Source organism: Zeugodacus cucurbitae, chromosome 5 (assembly GCF_028554725.1).
Source record: "Zeugodacus cucurbitae isolate PBARC_wt_2022May chromosome 5, idZeuCucr1.2, whole genome shotgun sequence".
NCBI lineage: Eukaryota > Metazoa > Arthropoda > Insecta > Diptera > Tephritidae > Zeugodacus > Zeugodacus cucurbitae.
The window spans coordinates 55,054,094-55,077,811 of NC_071670.1; the positions used below are offsets into that span (position 1 = coordinate 55,054,094).

The 23,718-nt window shown below is 33.9% G+C and overlaps 2 protein-coding genes across 5 annotated transcripts in view; one reads left to right on the forward strand and one right to left on the reverse strand.

The window, feature by feature from the left end:
• The window catches only part of LOC105209012 (palmitoyltransferase ZDHHC8), an 85,609-nt gene extending 67,336 nt beyond the window's left edge, over window positions 1-18,273 (forward strand). Inside the window, exons 7-11 of one of the 4 annotated variants that reach the window (XR_003752072.2) lie at window positions 2,766-3,046; window positions 3,120-3,308; window positions 3,846-3,902; window positions 5,682-6,366; window positions 11,794-12,021. Coding sequence is in view for 2 of the 4 variants with exons in the window: in XM_011179153.3 (XP_011177455.2) it covers window positions 2,766-3,046; window positions 3,120-3,308; window positions 11,794-12,038; window positions 13,102-14,081 (1,695 nt within the window). In the remaining 2 variants the exon portion in view is untranslated. Of the gene's footprint in view, window positions 1-2,765; window positions 3,047-3,119; window positions 3,309-3,845; window positions 3,903-5,681; window positions 6,367-11,793; window positions 12,039-13,101 lie in introns of those variants that run through there. The other 3 variants (XR_008471445.1, XM_011179153.3, XM_029038230.2) reach the window with 3 other exon arrangements.
• A 2,149-nt stretch (window positions 18,274-20,422) lies between these two features.
• LOC105209011 (probable isoaspartyl peptidase/L-asparaginase GA20639) lies at window positions 20,423-22,768 on the reverse strand. The gene is made up of 3 exons (XM_011179152.3): window positions 22,661-22,768; window positions 21,817-21,861; window positions 20,423-21,560 (listed from the first exon to the last, which is right to left on the reverse strand). Exons 1-3 carry the CDS (start codon window positions 22,664-22,666, stop codon window positions 20,511-20,513), a joined length of 1,101 nt encoding a protein of 366 aa, XP_011177454.2. The 5' UTR covers window positions 22,667-22,768; the 3' UTR covers window positions 20,423-20,510.
• Window positions 22,769-23,718: the final 950 nt, after the last annotated feature.

Consider the following 23,718-nt stretch of genomic DNA (forward strand, 5'->3'; position numbering starts at 1 on the left):
ATAAAGTTCCAAACCTATTAAACCCCACACCTCTTTGAATTCCCTAACAAAGTACAATATTCACTGCCGAATTATTTATGATCGCTAGTTCGACTAAAAAATTGCTTATGCAAATTTGTTATGGAAAGCTTAAAAAGTTATAAAGTTTCTTATTTCTCTCGTTTTTTTTTTTAATATTTTTTCACATTTGAAGTTGTTTTTTTTTTCTTTATGCATGTGCAGTTTAGTTAATTTTTCTGATCTGCAATAATTGTATGTATTTAGTATATTACTATTTACCACTACTAATTATTCGGCAAACTCTTATATACGGTTCTATAGTAAAATGTTTGCAGACAATATGAATTAAAGTAATAAATAAACATCTTTCGATACCCCACTTGTCTGCTCATTATATTTAAGCTCTGTTTTGTTGTAAAAAAAATTATACCAGTTCAGTTTAATTTTAAAGAGTATGCAGACCATTCATTAAAATGGTATATTTAAATATAAATAAATAGCATTTCATTATACCAGATTATGTATTTCATTATACCAGTTGTTTGTTCGATCGCTACTCTGTAAAGTTTGGCAATTCAAAATTTTAAAATGAGTATTAATAAAGTACGAAAGTGATTTTTTGAAGTAAAAACCTTTATGTTCAATTCAAATCTCTATAAATGTATAATATCAATGCCAACATTACAAAATTAGTGCGATTTTTCAATATATTATTTGGACATTTCATCCAAATTGTAACAAGTTCAGTTATCAAAGTCATACAATAACAAATTTACGATAAAAAATACCCTTTTTGAAGAAATTTTGCACTAAAATTCTCCACCTCATAGTGCCAAAGAGTCAAATTTCAAACAAATTCAACTAAAATACTTTATATTACCATCCACCATTCAATTTGTAATTTTTTATAAGTACAATTCAGACTTTTTTTTTACCACAGAACCATGAAAGTTTGCCCAATATTAGTTTGATTGATGCACACTCTCGTAATGGTATGCTATTTTGTTAGTTAGAAAAGCTCTATATACAAATTGGTCCGTATCAAATAAAAAAAAGCAAAACAAAACTCTACACTAAATGCAAGCACCGAAAAAGGTAAAAAAAATTCTATCTATTAATTCATTTTTTTCGATATTTTTTTTGCGAAAAACCATATTATTATTGTTCATATTACATATACTTGTATTTGTTCGTGCGATAACTTTTTTGAAAAGATTTCTCTTTAATAAATAATAAAAAAAATAAATAAAATACCTACTCTTCATGTCATTCGTTCCTTTATTACGATTTCAATTGCGTTTTTGCAAACTCTACAATACTCGTATATTCTACTTAATTCGTTTGTTGGTAATTTGAGCGATTTTTTACTCGTATACGATTCGTACAGTTTTTCATTAATATAAATTAGTTGAAGCATTGTCAATTATTTCTTTGTACAATGTTTTACAGTTATAGTTATTTAGGATTTTTAAACCAATACCGTTTTACCATTATCAATCATATTTTGTACAACCATTGTGTTCAGTTTTAACTAAAATTTACTTTATTGTTGTATACCCAACTTACATACATACAAATACATTCATTAATAACAATGTTGATAAAATGTACTGTGTCTAAAATCATTTCGTTCAGAAATATAATATGTTGAGGAGCGCCATGAATCCTAATTGGTCATTGTTATACCAAAATACCCCTCATATTTTGCATATTTTCTCATGAGAGACACTAAATTGGCCGTTTTGTAGACTAGCCTTATATGAAATGGTGGGTCGAGGGTTCTAGTTTCAGAAGAGGCAAATTTTAGGTTTAAAGATTTTTTAATCCACCAATTAGCACATTTTTGTATTAAAAAAATCATCTTACAAAATCTATCAGCCGTTCGGAGATGCCTCAAAACTTAGGGAACCGTCTATTTGTCTTCGATGATAGCCTCAAAACAAAAAACATTACCAAAAATCTTTATAACGCACCGGATCCTATACAAATTTACTTTAAAATTTTCAAAATAACACGTCTTCGACTAATAACGGTACTTTTTTCAATTCCGGGAATTCTTTCGATCTCATAACTCATGGTTAAATACCTAGTCCAAACCAAATTCAGTGGGTTAGATTGACTTCTAAGATATAGTAATAAGCATTTCTCATTCAGCAAGGACTTGTTGTTGTAGAAAAACATACTTTTTTTTAATTATAAGCAAAGTTGTTACTGGTGTACCAGTTCTTAGCCTTACAAAGTGATTTCCTTCACCTTTCACAAATGCTTATGGTTTATACCAACTATCTTCACCCCACTTTTTATTGGGAGAGCTCAAATAATTTCAATAAATATTCATAAAAACCATAAATGTTATTAAAATACATTAAATAGCTTCAGCGTACCCTTGTTTGAATAAAGTTAATCCACGAAAGTTTTCATTTCTCCACCGCCACAATTTCGCTCATCAGCTTACCGCTCCATGGGATACCAACTGCATACCATTTCATACATGCCATACATGAAACCGTTAATTGAATTCATCATATGCATTACCATCATAATTGACATGCCTACATACATATACATGCATATATATTTATGTTAATTATTTCACCTCGAACAGCCGCTTTCATAATGATTTTGTTTTTTCGTTTCCTTGGTTTTCATGCAATTTCAATTTAAATTAGTGTTTAGCTTTTGTACATTCTATTTGACTTGAGTTTTCCAATTATTACCTAACGCCGCGCCTTTTTGCGCTCCTTTCCTCCCCCCACGACGTTTAGCTGTCGCCCGGACGTGAGTGTTCCGACACCGATATGGAGCCGCAAGCATCACAGAGCCAAGATTGTGAGCCCACACCGCCACTGCAACGACACAATTCGACAAATTTCTACCTGCCCCAAGTGGAGGCAGGCGTAAGCAATTTAAATAACGGCGGCATAGCGACCGGTGCGGGCATGTTGCCCAACAACGGCGCCAGCGGCGGTGGTGGTGGTGGCGGTGGAGATTCACCACGCCACATGCGCATGTATCATCCGCGACACAGTCCATTAGCGCGTCAGCGGTGAGTTGTCACTTTTTAACTTTAAATTAAAACTAAACTTTTAAACTATATAAAAATTTATTTATTTGCTTAGCGGCTTGGAGCCACAACGCGGCTATAATCCCGCCGATCCATTGTCGCCCGATCATCCCGCTCATCCGGGCAATCAGTGTGTACAGCAGCAACAGCAACGCAGTGGGACAACTGCCACGCCCACAATGCAGCAACGAATAAAACCGTTGGGAGTGGCGACACCGCTTGTGATGGCAAGTCCAGTTAGAAGGTGAGTCCTCCAATTGTCTTTGTCATTAGTGCCGCGTGCGAGTACGAGCGCGTAAGTGCGTTGTTGCAAATGCAAAATTCCTCCGAAGACAACACGGAGATAATGCATTTGCAATGCCAATATTTTCGATTTGCTTCGCCGCGCTCTAATTATAATTATCACAAACTGTTATAGTTATCTTAATACCTCTCTCAAATCTATACATATATGTTTGTATGTATACGTTAAAGTGTTAAAACGTACCTAAAAATATCTACTACTCTCTGTGATCTCCTGCCCAAAAAACAAATGCTTACTATATTTAAACGCAAAAACTTTTTTAAACGCCTTGACAATGTGTGAGCCAATAAATTAATATTAAAAAATACCACTTAACATAAGATATTTATGCCCCGCCTTTAGAAAATGTTTAACTTCTTTGCTTTTACTTCCATGTCTCCAAATTTGTATTGAAATTGTTCTCTAATCTCCGCTTTCTATTTTGTGCATATAATTTTATTTTTATTTTATTTTTTGTATACTTTTTTTGCATTGAAGATGGACATAGCTGGAATTAGCAACTCTTAATTTATGCCAATGTGAAATGCAAAATCGGTAAATAACAATGAAAAACCAAATTGTTAAGCAGAATGTGTGTTTTTAAGTTGCCAGCGCACTTTTTTACGTCACACATGTTCAGTATTTGCATTTATTTCAAATGAAGACGGCAACTCAAATTATAAAGTTGAATTATTTTTTGGTTCAAATTGTGGACAACCCTACAAAAAAACCGCTATTTCGGTATAATGCAGTAAAATCCAGAAATGTTTATGAAATTTAAATATCGCCAACACCATTTTACGGAAAATTATTATCTGATAAGCCTCCTTCTTTACTTTGTAACTTTATTATCATTGTGATCCCATCGTGGTGTATCAAAAAATAACGGGAATTTAAAAAATTCAAGTTTGGAGAGTCCAAATGTGATTTTTTTTTGTTATGTTGATAAATGTGCTCCTGTAATTCAATACAATTTTCAACTGTATTCATTGCTTTCTTTGTACTTGTAGCAGTCACTAAAGTTAGACGTGTTTTTATGAGCTTGACGATTTTAGTTTCTCAAAAAGCTCATACTTTGTTGCTTGTACGTGAATTCTTGACTAAAAACAATACTGCAACGATGCCCCAACCTACATATTCGTCAGATAAGATTCCGTATAACTTTTTCTTATTTCCAAAAAGGAATGAATCGTCGTTTTACATCAAAAATCGAAAATTGAGAAATGTTTCGACGATTGGAAGAAGTGCGGACATTCGTGCACAATAATATCCAAAATGTTGATTTACAAGGGACTATTTTAAAAGCGACAACATATAAAATATATTTTTTCAGAAAAGAAAAAATACCGTTATTTGAATACACCTCGTACGAGTTCGTTATTACGGTTTCGAAAAACGACTTATCTTATTAGTTTAAAAAACAAAATACTCAAAAATATTCGAATAATTGTAGTTTTTGATAGAAAACCTTTGTTCCCTCGACATTTTCGTCTACTTAATCGGACTGAACCCGATTTTGATTTCGGTCAAAGATCGTCAACTCTGCAGCACTTCTTAAAATTATGTTCTCATGTTTTCTGCTGCTATAACAAAAAACTTCTGCAAGTCTTCAGTCCAGCAGATCCGAAACTAACATTCCGAGTGGTGTCGAGCAGAGAATAAAATTTCGACTTATTCAAATAAGACGATTAAAATATTTATTTTCGAAAAAAATAAAAAATAAAAGTGCGCAATTGCAGAATAATAACGGAACTTGAATAATTTGTTTGAAAATTAAATGTTAATTTTTCATTTGAAATAAATGCAATTTCCACTTTTATAGAATCAGTCAATAGATTTCAGTCATCATTTTACCAATGCACGATTTTTGATAAGAGTTCAAACTTCAAAAAAAAAAATGCATTATGTTGCTCATGTGTGTTGTAGGCGCCAGCTTTAAAGCAAATCTAAATTATGAAAAACGAAAAAAAAACGTCAAAATTAAAAATAAAGCGTGTGTATTGTATATAAATTGGAAAGAAATGCTTTATGCAGCTTGACGCAAGCATTTAGTGGCTTTGTAAATAATGTTGATGCATTAAGACATTCGATTAGTAAGCATAAAGGCCAATGAATATGGATTTGGAGCAAACAACATTGAACGGAAAGAGTTGAAACACTACTCATGAACTAAATTTATGAAAAAATAACTCAAAAATACCGTTATATTATATATTTTAGCCGTTTAGATGCCTGAGCTTTTCAAGAAATTATTTTTTTTTGTATTTAGTTACATTTTTTTTATTTGTTACTACATCTATTATATCTTCTTTTTTTATTCTTTTCGTTCGCTAGTCAATACTCAAAAATAGATCAGAATTCGAACTGCTAAGCTTAAAGTAAAGTAAACTGCTACCGACAAATATGTTTATAGTGTTAGAAGTGAATTTGAATTTGAGTTCAATATTTTATTGAAAATAAACAAACAACAAGCAAATGTTTTAAATCGACTTCTGACATCTGTGTATATGTATGAACTTTTTCCAAAACAACTAATCCTACTATATACAACAACAACTACAACTACTACTACTATCAATACAACAACTACCGCCACAACGACTATCACCATCACCAACAACCAACCACCTCCATCCTATCGATCTCCGACTTGAACTTCAACTTGCAACTTGAATTGCTTCCCGACTCTGACCGCGCTTGTGCACTCACACACACGTACCTCTACACGCTTTCACCACCACAAGCTCCAACCGTAACTCAAGTCCAAGCTCAGCTTCAGCTTCAGCCTCAACCACAACTTCTGCTCAGCGAAGCTTAGTTTAAGCTTTACGTTGTTAAGCAGTAAACATGTCAAAGTCGTTCGGTCATTCGTTCGTTCGTACGCTCGCTCGCTCGTTCGCTCGTTCGTTCGTTCGTTTGTACGTACAGTTTCCGTCCAAAAAAAAAATCTTCTACCACCACCACCACCACCACCACCACTACCACTACTACTACTACTCTGTTGCTATATTCATTGGAGGTGAGTTTTTCGTTTGTTAAGTTCCGTTTACTTTATGCAACGAATTGTTATATACTTTTTTCCATTAATCTAATATATGATTGAGTTTTATGGCATCAAAACCAATAAAAAAACAAACTATAATAATTTCGTTAAGTCATTTTATGTTTGCGCTTTACACATTACCATTGTTTTGCTAAAAATCGTTTTGGAATCATAAACCGGAAAAGTGCTCATTCACTTTAATTCTTAACACTATCTCTACCGTCTAACGTCTATATCTTTTGTATTCGTCATCGTTTCAAAACATTCACGGGTATGGCAACGCTAATAAATATTTCACATCTTTATTACTTCCACTCTTATTCTGCAGTACCTCTCATATCACTCTTATGTGCTGTAGATTTGTTTCGATCAATACCATTTTTCTTCACTTAGACTGTCTAAATATATTAAAGATACTTCCTCACTAAGTGTAACATGAAATTCTCTTGTGGTTGATATTAGTTTTAAGTGTTTATTCTACCAGTTTTTTATGTTTTTGGTAGAACTACATATATTTTTCGGAGGGTGTTGGCTTTAATTCAAAAGCTTTTAAAAGAAGTTTCGGGTGGTATCTGCAAGCTTATTTCGAATCACTTTGAGTGTCCTGTTCTGATGGTTTATGGATTCAAAATAAAAATCCGAAACTATAGAACTGGTTATTTCCGGCATTAAGTAACTTCATATAATATACATCAGTTGTTCGGAGTCGGTTTAAAACAGAACTCTCTATTCGTTACACGTATACCTCACAGAGAGAAGAATTTCGGTAAATTATCTAAACTGGGCAGAGAAGCGAATAAAATACATATAAAACCTAACTTTAGTCGGTCCATAAACTCTTTAATAATACTACAAGTGAAGAATTAAATTGTAATGCCAAAGATCGTCCATTTTGAACGTCATCATATCAAAAATTTATTGGCAAAATTCGATTTTATTATTCAACATTATTTCTATCGAGATCAATACTCCGATTGTTATCGATCTTACCACTTATCGATAACTTTTAGTAGTTCTATTTGTCTTTTGCTTCAAAATAGCCTTTATTTTCGGTAATTGTCGACTCTATGGTTGCCATTGTCGCTAAATTTCAGGGTTTCGAGAATAAAGAGCTTTCCAAAATATAGGCTCTTACATCTTTCCACATTTTGGATTCGGTTCATCGCGTAACGGCTCATCTAAGTGGCTGTTAAACTACTTTAGCTTCACTTTGTTTGTCTCACAAATGGCTCGTTCGATATATGATTTAGTGTTCTTAAACCATTAATTGTCTCTTGTATAAGATCTGTCTTTCATGATTACCTTCGTAGAGCTTTGTTAACTTCTCTGGGAAGTATGGTCATTCTCATGCTTTGGTGGGCTCGACCGATATGCCGGTTCAATAGCTTGAGTCCTGCCTTTCTCCTCTCAAATCGCTAGTCTAAGAAACAGTCTTTAGAGTTATGTACTCCTATCCTTTTATAGTGTTAAAGAACACACATTTCATTCAAAACCTAATTGCCTGTAAACTTCCACTTTGCTACGAAGTTGATTAGTATTTTTTTCACTTCAACGCACTTCACTTTTGTATATATTTCATAAATTCTGAATTTAAATGAAAAAATTAACGAAACGTTTCTAAAACAAGTTGATAGATTCAAGTAAATTTCTAGCTTGCATAACTGTGTAGTATGCAGCGAGTGAGTGAGGGTTATCGACATAATACCAACGCTGACGTCTACGACGAGCGAACGCTCAAAACTTGTGAAGTAATTGGCGGCATGCAAACGCAACATAAACCATACACTTCGGAGACTCTAAATTTACAATTGAAATATGGTGGCGTCAAACAGCACACCAACAACAGCAATCATCAGAGCAACGATGCACATCACGCTTATGCCAATCACATCTACCGTGAACGGCCAAAAATGCGCGATCAGATGGATAATCTTGATAATCGCAAAGCACAAGCGGATCTAAATGATTTAATGAATAGTTTAATGAGTAAAACTGGCATCGGTTGTTACAATGGTGGCAACGTAGAGACAGTCAATCGAAATGGCAGTGTTATAAACAATACCAAAAGTTCGGACACCCTAACCCCCATGACGAATGGCAATAAACATTGGAAGAACATATCGAAACGTATATCGTTGCAGTCGAATCACACGCCCAAAATTTCACCGGACGAAAGCGATAGCAACGATACAGACACACAACTAAATTCAGAACGCAATCCGGGCGTACACTACAAGACCTCGCCACGCACTGATTCCGCCTCGAAGAACTCGTCGCGCTCATTCAACGAAGAGTTCTACTACGACGGCATGCCCGCGGAGTCGGCATCGCCTTTGCTGACGAAGAAGAGTTCGACCATGCTATTGGATACGATCGCCAGCACACCGTTGAAAGGCACAACAAGTGAGACACGTTTTCGTCGTGTACTTTCGAAGAGCAACTGGCCACAAGAGTCTGAAATCAATTTCATCATGCTTGTGGGGTTACTGTTCACCATAACACTCTCGAGGATACTGCACTACCTGCAGGCGTACTGCGGCTGGTTTATGGGCCAGGTGTTGCATCTGCGCTACATGTTTCTCGAGCCGAACGTCAGCATATGGGAGTTGTGCAATTTCGATGATACGTCACGTTATGCCCTACGTACCAAACTTTTGCTGCTGCCATTTGCGGGCACCTGTTCGCTGCTCTACGGTCTAAGTTCGATGTTACATAGCACCTTACGTTGCTTACTCACACAGGCGCCCAATAGCATAATCGTATTCATACAAAAGCTATATTTGAATCCCTAAACGCAGTGGAGTGAACTAAAGAGACACAACATCTCACCACCATATTACAATATATACATTTACTTGGGTTGAATTGGCTCTTGCCAATGCCCTTTACTTTTAATTCTTTTCGAACATATCCAATTTCTAACAAACATACTTTTATTAAAAATATACTTTTATTTCTCGATAAAGCAGAAAGTTTTTATAAATTACTCTTTCAAATCTATAACATAGCTTTTTGGTCAAAAAAGCTGATAGCAAATTTATTTTCCGAAAGGGTGAATATGTGTTGGAAATATAAATATTTCATCCTTTGTATTGCTCCCAACAAAAGTGAGGATTCTACGAGTTTTAAAGGCCTTTCAAACGGCTGATGGATTTTTTGAGTGACCGAAATAGCTCGGATCTTTTATATAGTCTGCCTTAAGGTCAGTCGCCAGTTATTATATTGTGATAGAGTTCAACATGTTACTGGTTATGTAGAAAAACAATCGGATTATGAATCCATCCGATTATCGAAAAGCTGTTTCAGTAAAATTGTCGCTGAAAACATCATTGATCATAGTTAAAACGAGCACGGGCTCCAATCATGTCACATTCGCTCAGAATGAGCAATCGTCTCTTTGAAAACCATCTGTTATTTTTGCGCTCAGCATAGATTCGTCAGAACTTGATTGACATTTTGGTGATTTTAAGGTCGATTGAGGTTTATTTATGTTCAATTTCTTTCACCTTTGGCACCAAATATATAAACATTTCTAAAGGGTTTTTCAATAAGAGCGGAACGGAGTGGCCACCACGGGCACGCTTGGAGAAATCCAGTCGCTGAATCCAATTTTCGACGTTTTTCAAGCATAAATCGGCCGATATTGCTGAAATTTCACGTTTGATATTCGTACGAAGTTCATCAATCGTCGCTGACTTCTTGACATAGACCATAGACTTGATGTAGCCCCACATGAAATAGTCTAACGGCGTCAAATCGCAATGTATCGATTGTGACATTCGCTGTGTGGCTTGAGGCGCCGTCCTGTTTGAACCGCATATTGTCCAAGTCCATATCATCCAATTCTGATCAAAAAAATATGGATAATCATTGAACGGTAGTGATTCCCATTCACAGTAACGTGCCGATCTTGATCCTCATGGAAGAAGTACGGCCCAATCACGCCGCCGACCCATAAACCGCACCAAATCATAATTTTTTCGGGATATAATGGTGACTCATGGAGTACGTATGGATTGCTGCCTGACCAATAACGCCATTCTGCCAGAAATCAGCCTCAACGCTACGTAGGACGTAACGCTCTTAAAGTTTAAGCCACTGACTCCGTGATTTCGGTAGTAAATTTTACTTTTGTAACGTCACTTTTAAAAAACCCTTTATATAGTATGAAATATTCCACAACAAACGGAAGGAAGCAGATGGACTCTAGAGATTTCAACCATTTTCGAAAGAGAACTTGTAAAGACAAATCGACTGATGGCAGCCAGAAATAGGGATGGGAAGTAGGCTTGTTTTACGTTGATGCTGACCATTATTCTATGATTGGCCCCCAGTCACTTAGTCAAATTTTTGTGGTCTAATCATGGAAGACAATTTTAGTTTCTCTCGTTTTTTTGTCAGAAATTCATTTGTTAGTTTTGGAAATCACCTTATCGTGAGGTGTTTGAGGTTATGAGACTACCGGAGCCACAACATCGCGAAATCGATTTAATCGTTTTGAAATATTCGTCTAATTAGTATCCAACTCGTTTAGTTTTAGTTGTTTCCAACAACCGTTAGATGAACTGTTAAGCTGTTATGTTCTTGTAGTAAGAGTTTAAAAATGATCTCAGCGCACTTTCTAACTGCATATTGTATACATAAGTGTTCCAGCAGCAGATTCTGCATGTTTATCATTGAAAGATTTGTCGCTGTGCTCATCTTCATGAATTTAGTATGCTAACAAGTTTAGTGTCATGAATCCTGTATAAAAAAAATTTATATCTATGTTCGCAATCGAGCAATGCGCATTATTATGGCTGTAATTAGACTTTTGAATGACTAACGCAATGAGCAATTTATGAAATACCGTAATTTAACGCGTTTTCATGACCAAAAAAATAAGTTCAGCACATTTACAGTTATTAATTGTAGCATCTTCTCTATTTTCTCTATGTGTGTGTGTGTATAACCGTTATGTGCGTGTCTTAATAATTACTTACCATATATTTCATGTATTTCGTTAAATTCACATCAATTTACTGAGCTTGTTGTGCGTTTTGCGTAACGAAAACTTAATACTTACATTTGTATTTACCAAATTCTACACGAAATTCACCAGCTACACAAAAACAAACAAACATACAAACACACCAACCACTCGTTGAACAAATATACATGCCAACATACATACATACATACATACATACTCACATGTACATAACTGTTTATGATTTTGCTCAACTAATTAATTAACTGTTGTTAATCTAATACATAATCGAATTTGCCGTGAATTTTAATGCTTGTTGTTGTAAATCATCGCTATATGAATTATGTCTGTTCGTCGCTAAATTCCACATGAAATATATAAAATAATTAACAAATTTCTTTCTTTTACACTTCAACTGCTTTTTTTCTGCAAAGATCCAATCCTGGCACGCCCACCCAACCAAGACGACCCGATTTCATTGGTCTAAATACGCAGCAGCAGCAACAACAACAGCAGCCGCCACAGACCTATTACGAGTATACGACCGGCTTACCGCCGCAACATCCACAACCGCCTACGATTCAACAGCAGCAACAGATGCTGCTGCAACAACAACAACGTGCCATGATGCAACAGCATCAACAACAACAACAGCAGCAGCAGCAACAGCAACAACAAGGTGAGAAACCAAGTGGTCGCAAGCGTTCATTGCACGATATTCGAAAGAAACGTAAGAAATTGCTAGCCTTGGCCAGCTCTCTTAAGACATCCAAATCGAAATCGAAATCGAAATCAACCAAAAATCCGAAAAGACGAAATGAAAATTCAAGATTTAATAGATAGATAGATTACAAGTACATAAGTCAATGTTCAAAATCGTATGTATAACGTTCTTACTTTTTTTGTAGCATTTGGCTTGGTTTTTCGTTGCACGCGGTTAAAAGGAGTGAGATATTTTGATTATATAAGTATTTACAAAAACTATTGATTTTTCCATTAATATCGACTTTTCACCTCAAAAGCAATACTATTTGTCTTTAGCTCACTGCTTTAGTTGACAACTCTATCCAAAACGGATCTCTTATTGCGTTACGAAAGAATGATAGTAATGCAGTATCTATCGAAGATTTATGAATCACTTTAATGTAAGGAGCATGACCCCAGTTGAGCTGATCTTGAAATCCTCTTTGATGACAACCTATTATTTTCAGAATATATCAATATCATCATTTTCAGAATAATTTAGACTAAATCCGAAAACAAACGAAATTCCTGATTCTCTTAATTTAAATACAATATTATATCGAAATGTCTGAATATAATTTGGAAGCTCTTTTTGGAGTGCCCCCGGAAGGGTTAATTTTAAGATACAATCAGTATAACTGCCGTTTATTTACATCTTCGTTCTTTAAAATGCGATGAATATTTAGAAAATGAATAGATAGTCTCTAGATCTTTAATAAGCCGTGAAGATTTCGACGATAAATCTCGGTTTGTCGAAGATATTTATGACTCCCGATAAGAGAGCTTGTAACGCCGTGGTCAGGCAGCGATTACAATGGTTTAATCCATATTTTTGTACATTTAAAAGGTTAAATACTAATATTACTTCCTCTTGCAACCTCCTCTCACTCCTTTTTTCCCAAATTCACCATAGTTTTTTAAGTAGTGATTTATAACATATTTGACTCGTTACTGACATTTTCCGTTCTCTCTTCCACACCATTATTACACACTCACAGTTCCGCTAACCCACCACCAGCAACAGGTGTTGGCCTCGCAGACTTACGGCGGAAGCCCACAACGCCGCTTCCTCTCCGAAGGTGAACTGGTGCGCCAGGGCGCGAACGAGCTCTCGTATGCGCGCTCCAACAACACCGTGGACAATATACGCGAATTGGCCGGCAGTCCACAGCGCGGCGTCTACATGTGGAAGGATACATCGCCCGGTTTCAGCAGCAGTAGCGGCAGCGCCACAGGCGCCGGCATGCCACCCTCATCCATGGGCATCGGCAGCAGCGCTGGCGGCACAATGGGCAATAGCATACATCACGCACAGTACATCACAGTGGGCGGCGGCAGCGGGCAGTCACATCCTTTGATAATGACGCATTCGCGCATGCATCAGCCGGGTGAATATGTGCCAGCTTCACAGCAACAGCAACAACAACAGCAGCAACAGCAATATCGCTCCAACCCAACCAGCCCTACAACCATGCCGGCCACATCGTCATCAACCAACGCGCCAACTTATATGATGCGTTACGGTGTCGGTAATGCCGTGGCCTCGCAGCCGAACAATTACGTGCATACATCACAGGCGTTAACGAATTCGACCGTCGGTGGCGGTTATCAGCCGCAATTGCGCGGTGGCGTCGCCGTCTTTCCACCCAACCCGAGTGGGCCGGGGGGTATTGGCGTCGGTGTTGGTGGTGGCGCCGGCATCGTCACCCAACTGCAGACACAGCCATCGCCGCAAGTGAAGCGGAAACAAACACCGACACGTCCCATGTCATTTGTGCGCGCCCTGGAAATGACCGATTCGATGGAAATGCAAACGCTCGAGCAGCAACAACAACAGCAGCAACAGGGACGTGGCAATATACCACCCTCAGCCGTTGGCGGACCGGGTGCGCAGCATTTGGTGGGCGGCGCACGCACCACCACGCCCACACCGGAACGCGCGAGCGTCTACGATATGAATTACGAGATTTCCGTATAACCCGTGGTTGTGCCGGTTGTCGTGCCACCCGCCTCGGTGACCAACTCGGCAACGGCTGCAGCGTATGCGCGCAAAAAGGGCGCAAGCGTTGTGGCGAGCGCCGCTGAGCCATCGGCGTACGCATCAGTGCCAGTTATGGCGGCGAATACGCCCAACAGGCGCAAGTTCTCCACATTCTTCTAGAATTCCACTAGAGTGTGGTGTGTTGAACACGGCGCGCTGTGTGCGGGCCCTTTTGCCAGCCAGCAAGCTAATATTTATAGTAATATAGTAATAGAGCACATTATAGTTATTTTTTTTCTTAACGTATTTCGTTTTCGTTTTACCACTCGTATATCCCGAACCAATTTTAATACTGAGTCATTTAGATGTATTATATTTCTCTAAAAACACACAAACACACTTACATACACACACAAACACACTCTGCTATCAAACGCAACTAAACGCTAAAACCAGTTCCGTATCGCCAAATGTAAATATGTATACAACCTAAGATACACCTCCTATGATTACTACATACATATATACATATACATATACATATGCGTATATACTATAATTTATGAGTATAGTTGTATAGTTGTAGCGATCTATAAATCATACATTAATCACACATATAAGTCATTCGCCATTGAAAAGGAACTGTATGGGAAATTCTCGTTCAATGTTTAATTGTAAAAGTTTTAAAATATTTATGAATTGTTAAACCGCTTTTAAAAATATTTATTGAAAATTACACACACACACACACAGACATATGCATGCATATACTTACATGTGTAATCATGCAATTTACATTAAATATGATTTAATTAATTGTTGCCGTAACAACAACAACTGCAACGTATGTAATATTGCTGCTGCAACAACAAAAGCAATACCAAACAGTTGTGCGCAATAGAGTTTATACTTCTTTGATGTGGTCGTCAGTGGAAAAGTGGCGCTGTGGCAAGCTCAATGATGGTGTTTACTTGTATTTCATTGGTTAAAGTAAAATATTTGTAAAAAATTATGAAAATTTCAAAATTTAAAAAAAATGATGAACAGTTGGAAACTTTCTTAACTCAAATCAACATAATCCACAAAATCTAACTTCGAGTTATGGAAGGTAATTTGTATGAGATTTACTTCTATTGCCATTTCAAGAGTTCGAGTTATGGAGAACTTCGAGCTATGGAAGTTCAACTGTATTTTAAATTTTCGTGTCCATAAAAAATATTTTAACGATTTTGCATTAATATCATTGATTATTCTATTAGGCTACATTTTCAAAACGCGTGATAAGGTTTTAATATAAAAAATTTAATTTTTAAATTAAAATTAATTATTCACCTCATTTTAAAGAAATCTGAATATAAAAATTTTTGAGAATGAAAGTTTAGATATTTTAAAATTTAAAAAAAAAAAATCAAATAAATCACTATAAAAGTTTTAACTGGTTTCAAAATTATATAAAAGTGTATTTAATATTCAAAAATTCTAAATCAGAGTCCGAAATTTAGAGATCAAAAGCTCAAAAGCTCAAAAATTAAAAATTTTATTTAAAAAATAATAATTTTTAAAGCCTCAATATATATATACATATTTCAGTGAATTAAAAAAATGCAATGCATTCTACAAAACTTTGTAAAAAATAACCTATTTTCAAAATTAACAAGCGCACCCATAAATGGTCAAATCATTAGAAACAAAAAATTATTCAAAATTTCAAGTATTCAAACTCTGGAAAAATGCTGTGCATGTATCAAACTAAAAACACAATAATTTGCCATAAAAAGTATTACACCACCACATACCACACTATTACACACATCAAAGGAATTTAAACTTATAGTTAAGGGGTTAGGTGAGTTTCAAAATTTCAAAATTTGAAAATCAAAAAGTTTGTCTTATTAAATAGTGCATTAATCAAAAATATCAAATCAATCCGCGTAATATTCTAAGAAATATACTCGTTGGAAGTGCCGCCCATCAGGCGACGTCAGTGGAATTGTAAAACTTTAAACGCATTTATCTCAAAACTCAATTTTTCAAGTCAGTGGACACGATAACTCTAAAAGTTATGCAAAGATTTGGTTCAAATTTGGATCATTAACTAGATAATAGTTAATGAACGCAGGATTTTTTTATATATGAATTACAATTATTTTTTTTGAGCCAATATATGCCAAAAATTTGACCAAAAAAGTGAGTTTTTTGCTTAAAATTCTGTCAAAAATTCAAATTTCATTTCATTATATTTTTTCCTTCCTTTATTAGCTAGATTTATCCATGTGCAATCGATAATATTTTTGGTTTATTGATTTTAGTTGAACCAATCATGAGCTATGATGTCCACCGCAAGAACTTTTTTTTTGGACACGTCATGGGAAATGAGATGCCAATGGCTGAGTTTTCGGGATTTTTAAATCAAAATATCACAAAATACCGTTCAAACATGTAGCTTTGATACGCTGAATTGTTTAAATGAAATATTATATACGATTGCATATATGTATTTAAAAAAAAAAAAATTAAATACCCCTGTTTTTAGCCTCTAAAACCCACCTAAACCCTTAACACTGTTTTGTTTAAACCTATGATTTGTTGCAAAGTGTAATTTATTTATTTATAAACTACAAATTACCACATGTACAACATGCTCAGCATATATGTATGTCTATATTTTCGACAACAACAATAACTGCAAAGTATACAAAAACTCCCTTAGTCCATCCCAGTGAGGGTAAACATCATTTCACAATGGTGATATTGCCTTTCACGTTGTTATTTGCCGGCCATTTAGTATACAGTACACAACAGCGGCAGTAGTACGGTTGAGAAGGCTTACTGATTATATACATATATATTATTAAAACGGGGGTGAAAGTGCGCGTAAAAAATAATCAATAAAAAATATTGAAAATAAATTAAAAAAAAAATAAAATTGAAAATAGTAAAAACCACGAGCGTTTAAGTGAAAATTAAAGTTTGCATTCACCTTAGTTACATCATATTGATGTTGAAATTTAAATGAAGCATGAATAGGGATTGCATACTTTTCTTTTGTACATAAATATGTATAATTATTGGAAAACTCGTTTCAATTTTTTCTTGTTTTTTTTTTTTCAATTTATATCTTCTTGGCTTAACACTTTGTCCATAAGCGGTATAGTTGCGGCCGGTTTGTGTGGCTATAAAATTCCATTGTGAACATTTTAAATATCAAAATTCGTTTCACAAAATTATAAATTTATATATATATTTTTTTGAATTAATGAATTTTTTTGGCAACAGATTGCTGTTGAGTTGTTTGAAGCAAAAAAAAAATTTCATTTAAATTTTCTATAAAATTTTTTTTTTTTTTCAACTGCGCTAATTTCGGTTAAATCAAAATGAAAATCATGCGAGTTGCGCTAAGAACTGATATATGTATCTTCTATTGTGTATAGTATGTATTATGCTGTTCGAGAGAAATTAAAAACGAAACAAAACCACTACTAAAACAATTAAACACAATCCAAACTCAACTACACACGCCATCTAATACTACTCCAAATTTCGATACTAAATAATATATATGTAAGCAAAAGAAAAGAAAAAAAAATCATTAAAACGCAATAAAATGTTAGTAAAACTGTAAAAATAATCATATTCTTACTATTAGAAATTCTTCTCAACTAACTAGTGGCATTTACATAATAAGCTAAAGCTAACAATTAAACATTAGAAAATGGCGAGAAGAACTGTAAGCACCTTAAAGATAAAGTTGTCGAAAACAAAAATAAATTTAAAAAAATAATTAAATTTAAAATCAATTTAGTTTATAATTTATTAATGTAATTAATAAAAAAAAAAAAAAAATAAACTAATACATAGCTAAGTACTACATTAAGAATATAAAAACAAAAAAAAAAAATGTATATGAATTGTAGCGTTTAAGTAATTATATTCTTGTATGTATAAATAGTGTACGCCCATAAATATGCATAATTACGCGCTAAAAACAAAGTAATGAAGAATAAATGCAAAAACCAGTTTGAAGTGGAAATTCAAAAAACAGAAAATGTACAAACATCATTACATCAAAGCATTTGGCCAGCGGTATACGCTACTGCTGTGCAAGCAGGCAGCGGAAATGATTTGTCCAGGAATTTTTAGTGATGGCATAGCAAATTGATATTAACACGATTTGTGTAATGAGTTTTTTTGTTTTTTAGAAAAAAAATTTAAATTTTTTTAAATAATTGTGTAATTGAAAATCTTTTTTTTTGCAGTTGATTTTTTTTTCAAGCCTAATTTGAGAGCATAAAATGAAATTTTATATATTTACTAAATAAAAATTTTTATTTTTCAATTTTTATTTAGTAAATGAAAAAGTTTAAAAATAATTGAATTATATAATAAATAAAATGATATGTTACAATAAAAAATAATAACTTAGACAACAAATTAAATTATTTATATTGAAATTATTAATAAATTAATAAAATTAAAAAAAATTATGTAATATATTAAAAAAATTAAAATACAAAATTTAATTGAAATAAAATTAAAAAAATTATAATTTAATTTAATTGAAGTAAAACTAAAAATAAATAAATAACTTTTATAGAGTATAAATTATTATTAAATTAATAAAACGAAAAAAAAATATAAAATAAAAATAAATACATAATTTTTAAAAAGAGAAAAAGTTAAAAATTCAATTTAATAAATGCTATTATTTTTTTGGTAAAATAACTTGAATTATTATATATAAAAAATAAAATTATATTTTACAATAAAACAAAAATGAATTATAATAAAATGAAAATAATAACATAGACAAATTAATTTATTTACATTTAAATTATTATTAAATTAATAAAACGAAAAATTAAAAAAAAATATATATAATATTAAAATAATAATAAAAAATTAAAAAAATATATAAAAATACAAAATTTCACTGAAATAATATTAAAAATAAACGTCTAATTTTTATAAAGCGTAAAACAAAGAGTTTAAGTTAAAAACTTAATTTAATAAATTTAATTTTTTTTTTTTGTAAAATAACTTGAAATGAAAAACTATAAAATATTAAACCAAGCAAATGTTATTTAATTTTTTATTTATGCATTACACAATTACCAAAAAAAAAAAATTAAAAACTCAAAAGCTAAAAAAATTAAAAAGCAAAGAAAAGGTACATGTAAAAAAATGTTTCAATTAACAAAGAACTAACAAAATTTTGCATCGAAAAATCGAACAAATTGACACAAAAATTTTGATAACAAGCAAGAACCGCATTGTATATATAAATACATATATATAGTCACCAATAATTCATAACTTTGCTTGATCACAGCTAAATTGTCATCGCATGACATTGATTTCATAGTAATTATTCATGGAAAAACTAATTATAGCATGGGTGGAATACTAAACGTAACTCTGCGTACACATACATACATACATGGCGATGAAAATTTGAAATTTAAATTATGTATGTACTCTTAATATTAAACGACTGCATTATAAATACATACAAACATGCATATGTACATTTAAGTATGTATATATATATAGATGTAGATAATTTATGTATTTGTACGTGTGGCTGATAATTTGTATGCAAGCATGTAATAAATTAATATAATTAAAAAAAATAGTATGTATAAATAATGAAAATAATAAAACAAATGATGAAATTGATTCAAAACACATTGTAAAACAAACGTGTATTTATTATATTTATTAGCGCTACGACGAATTGAAATGCGGCGTAAGTATTAAAAATTAAAATAAAATACATTATAATACATATATATAATACAAAATAATATATTTTCAACAAAAAACCTCTAAAAGCGCTTGAAGTTACTCCGAACTCACTATTCTTTACATTAATGTAAAATTCAATATCAAATAATATTTATTTTTTATTAAAAATATTAAATTAATTAATTATTATTCATATTTTAAACATTCCATTAAAAATATATGCCATTTTTGCTTAAATTCCGCTTAAAACACTTAATTTAGTCACGCGCATTCATTTCCCATACAATATGCGCGCTGGCAGCGAAAAAGAGCGGCGCACGCAAAATTCATTTTTTCCCAATTGCACCAGGCGACCAGAAATGCAGCAAATGCAGTAGGTGGCCGCGAAACAATGAACAGTTTTAGTGGCGCTGTACTGTCAGATGACAACAGTTTGAGTGGCGCATGGGAAAAATGCGCCCAGAGCTATGCAACGTGCATAAGTAAAAACAACAATCAACGACAGAGCACGCGCTCCGCCAGCAACACATGATTAGCAAAAACACACTGAAATGCAAATCCTTCAAGAAAAAATAAAGTCAAAGCAAAAGAACTGCGTTTGTTTACATAAAAATTTGGAAAATTTTGATTTATTTGCAACAATACAACCAGACCACTTATATATTGCGGCACTGAGAAGCCTCAACCACACAAATCCAGCGCGCTTATCCTTGGTTCGCCAACTATATCGACATTGTCTTCATTCTTATCAGCACCATAATGTAGCTCCTCGCCACGTTGATAGGCCCAAGTCATGCGTTGTGATGTAAAATTGATGCCCACATTACCATCCTTATCGATGCTTATGACGCCGGCGGTCTGCTCAAAACGCTGCGTCATGTCCTTCAAGACCTTCGCAGACGCTTCGGCAGCGCTCATATTTTCATATTTAATGAGCGCCAAAATGCGCGAGGCGACATTGTAACGCATAATAGTCTCACCATGACCAGTAGCCGATATAGCGGCCACTTCGTTATCAGCATATGTGCCTGCACCCAATATGGGTGAATCACCAACACGTCCAGGCATCTTACCGGTTATGCCACCCGTTGAAGTTGCAGCAGCCAAATTTCCCAATTCATCGATGGCCACAGCACCGACTGTGCCTTGTGAACCGTATTCTTTGAGGAAATTCTTGAGCACCGAATATGATATAGCGCTTTGCAGTTCATACGGGCAATCGACATTCAAATCGGTATTGCACAACTTCTTTGTTGTGGCATTCAAACTGTTCTTATAGTCTTCAAGTGCTTGCTGTGATTTGTTTGTGACCAAAGCGCCTTCGGGTAGTATTTCGAAGTTCTCCTCCTCAGCGAAAAGCATTGCACCTTCGCCCGAAAGAAACTTGTGGCGTGTCTTATCCATAACACGACGCGCCAAATCGATAGGATGATAAATATCGCGCACTACCGAAACACAACCGGCATTCAAATCTCCACCATTCATGATGGCCGCATCCATTTCGACTTTGCCTTCCCAAGTGAGCACAGCACCATAGCCGGCATTGAATTGTGGATTCATTTCCATTGAACGCACCGCCTGCTGCGCGGCATCCAACACACTGCCACCACAATTGAGTGTCTCAAAACCGACGCGAGCTGCCGTTTTCACGCCATGTAAGGCCACAGGCAATTGTGCATCCTTGATAGCACCCGCACCGCCGTGTACAAGTACGATGGGTTCCGTGCATATCTGACAAGTACAAATATTTGAAGTCATTGTTAGTCTGGGTATTGTATTGAATATTCCGAAATCAGTTAAATTCGAACGAAAGATTTTACAAAACAAATAGTTTTTTTTTTACAAATTTATTATGACACTTAAAATTTATTCAAACACAACGATCAGGCGCACTTTGAAACATAAAATATTTTTAAACTGTACAACAAGCAAATTATTAAATAAAAAATAAATTAAATAAGAATTCACATTTATTTTAAATACTTACTGCCACAGAAAAGCACCATATTAGTATGTGGAAAAACAGACTAGCCTGTAAGCAAAACAAATTAAATGTAGAATAAAATAAGTAAGATTTTTAAAGAAATAAAAAACTAAATTTAATTTAATAAATAACTAAATAAAATACAATTTGTGATATTGCTTATAAGAATCAATCTACCTACATATGCCTGTAACGTTATCCAATCAGAATTTTAATATGACATTCACAATAGTGTGACAGTCGAGATTATTTCCATTTCGTACTGTTGATTTATTTTTTTTTTTGGTTACAAATTAAATTATTGTTATTTTAGCGCCAAAGTTTACTTTTGAAATAAAATACTAATTATTACACAAACAAATTCTTGGCGGTAATATGTATTTAACATGTTGAGACATGTCTTCCATTATTTGCACTAACGGATGTAGTATATGAATTTTTAAATGGAAGCCTCAAGGCAATACAGTTGACGTTGTTTTTGTTGTAACGGTATTAAACATGCATACATGTTATCGGAATGCTTAGCTGGACATAAATCCGGATACATTCCGGTGGCGTGCTTGTAACCGGGACCGATTTAGAAGTAAATTGTGCTAGCAAGTGGATCAGCTTTGATAGAATAGCAATGTCTTAACCGCTAAGAATTATGTAATTTTTACATTACACATACATACGTACGCATGTACGTTCCACTCAGATACTGCTATCTCATTTCCAGATGTACAATTGCACATAACAATAAGTATATGTACCTATATCTCACAAATAAGAATTTTTATACGTATAAACCAATTACTATCATTCTACTTTTAAATATATTCACTAATATCCACAATGTTTCACTTACACGCATTTTTAATGCTTTTTAAATAGGTATTCCACACTATACGGTAATAGAAGTTTAAATGAAATCAATTTCAAACACACACCGCTTATTGCAGACGGAATATTGCACTCTTATCATTGCTGAACTAATTAATGAGCTGCAATAAAACTTACCTGACCAGTTTTATTATATGATAGTAGCTGTTTATACCCACGCACAACTGCATAGCGGGAGCATAGAAAACTCACATACAACAGTTGAGTACATTGACGTTCAGTCTTGACATATTGACACCATTTATCGAGATAACGTAATATAGCAAAAATTCTTAAAACGAAAAATAAATTAATGCATTAAAACATCCCCGTAAGAATAACTTGCCATGCTTATTTTGCGCCTAAAACTGTTCCAAAAAGGTTGACATTTTTTTTCCCAAATCCACTTCCTAATTGAAGATGAGATTAACAGTACATTGACGAGTTCTTCAAAATTATTTGTATCATCATCAAAAACGGAATTGTAATATAGCAACCATGATACGTCACATTAGTTCATTATGCCTGTTGAACTAGAAAAACCGGCAATCGAAATCAAATGTCTTACAAATTACCTTCCATAACTCGAAGTCTCTCTAAATCGATGTTTCTTTTTTGGATTAATGTGATTCGAGAAGTTGAACTGTATATGTAAACTGATAAGGACTGGACTGTTTCAACATTTCTTGGATTTTATACTCTGTCGCCAGAATAGTCATGTCAAGTTGTTGCATCTTTTACACACAGAAAAACATGCTTGTAAACAGGAAAAAAACATCTATCATTACGTACACATTTGTATTCATACTTACGTTAAATTCTTCAGATAACTCTCTACACACAAATTGACAACCGAAACTGGTACTAACCAAGGCTTCAAAACAACTGCAGCACACACACATTCATCCACAGAACTTGTAAAGTATGATTTCACTGCATAAGAACACGCTTTCACACCAAAAACACATAAAAAGTTTTGTTAATTTCTTTCAACTCCCTGCATAATAGTGTACCGATAATGATTTTTACCAACTGCACACAGAC

Bases quoted from the DNA above. Each gene is read 5' to 3' on its own strand.
- LOC105209011 (XM_011179152.3), bottom strand. The intron at 21,561-21,816 runs GTAAGTATTTAA...TGTACTTGTCAG, and splicing joins TATGGTGCTTTTCTGTGGCA to ATATGCACGGAACCCATCGT.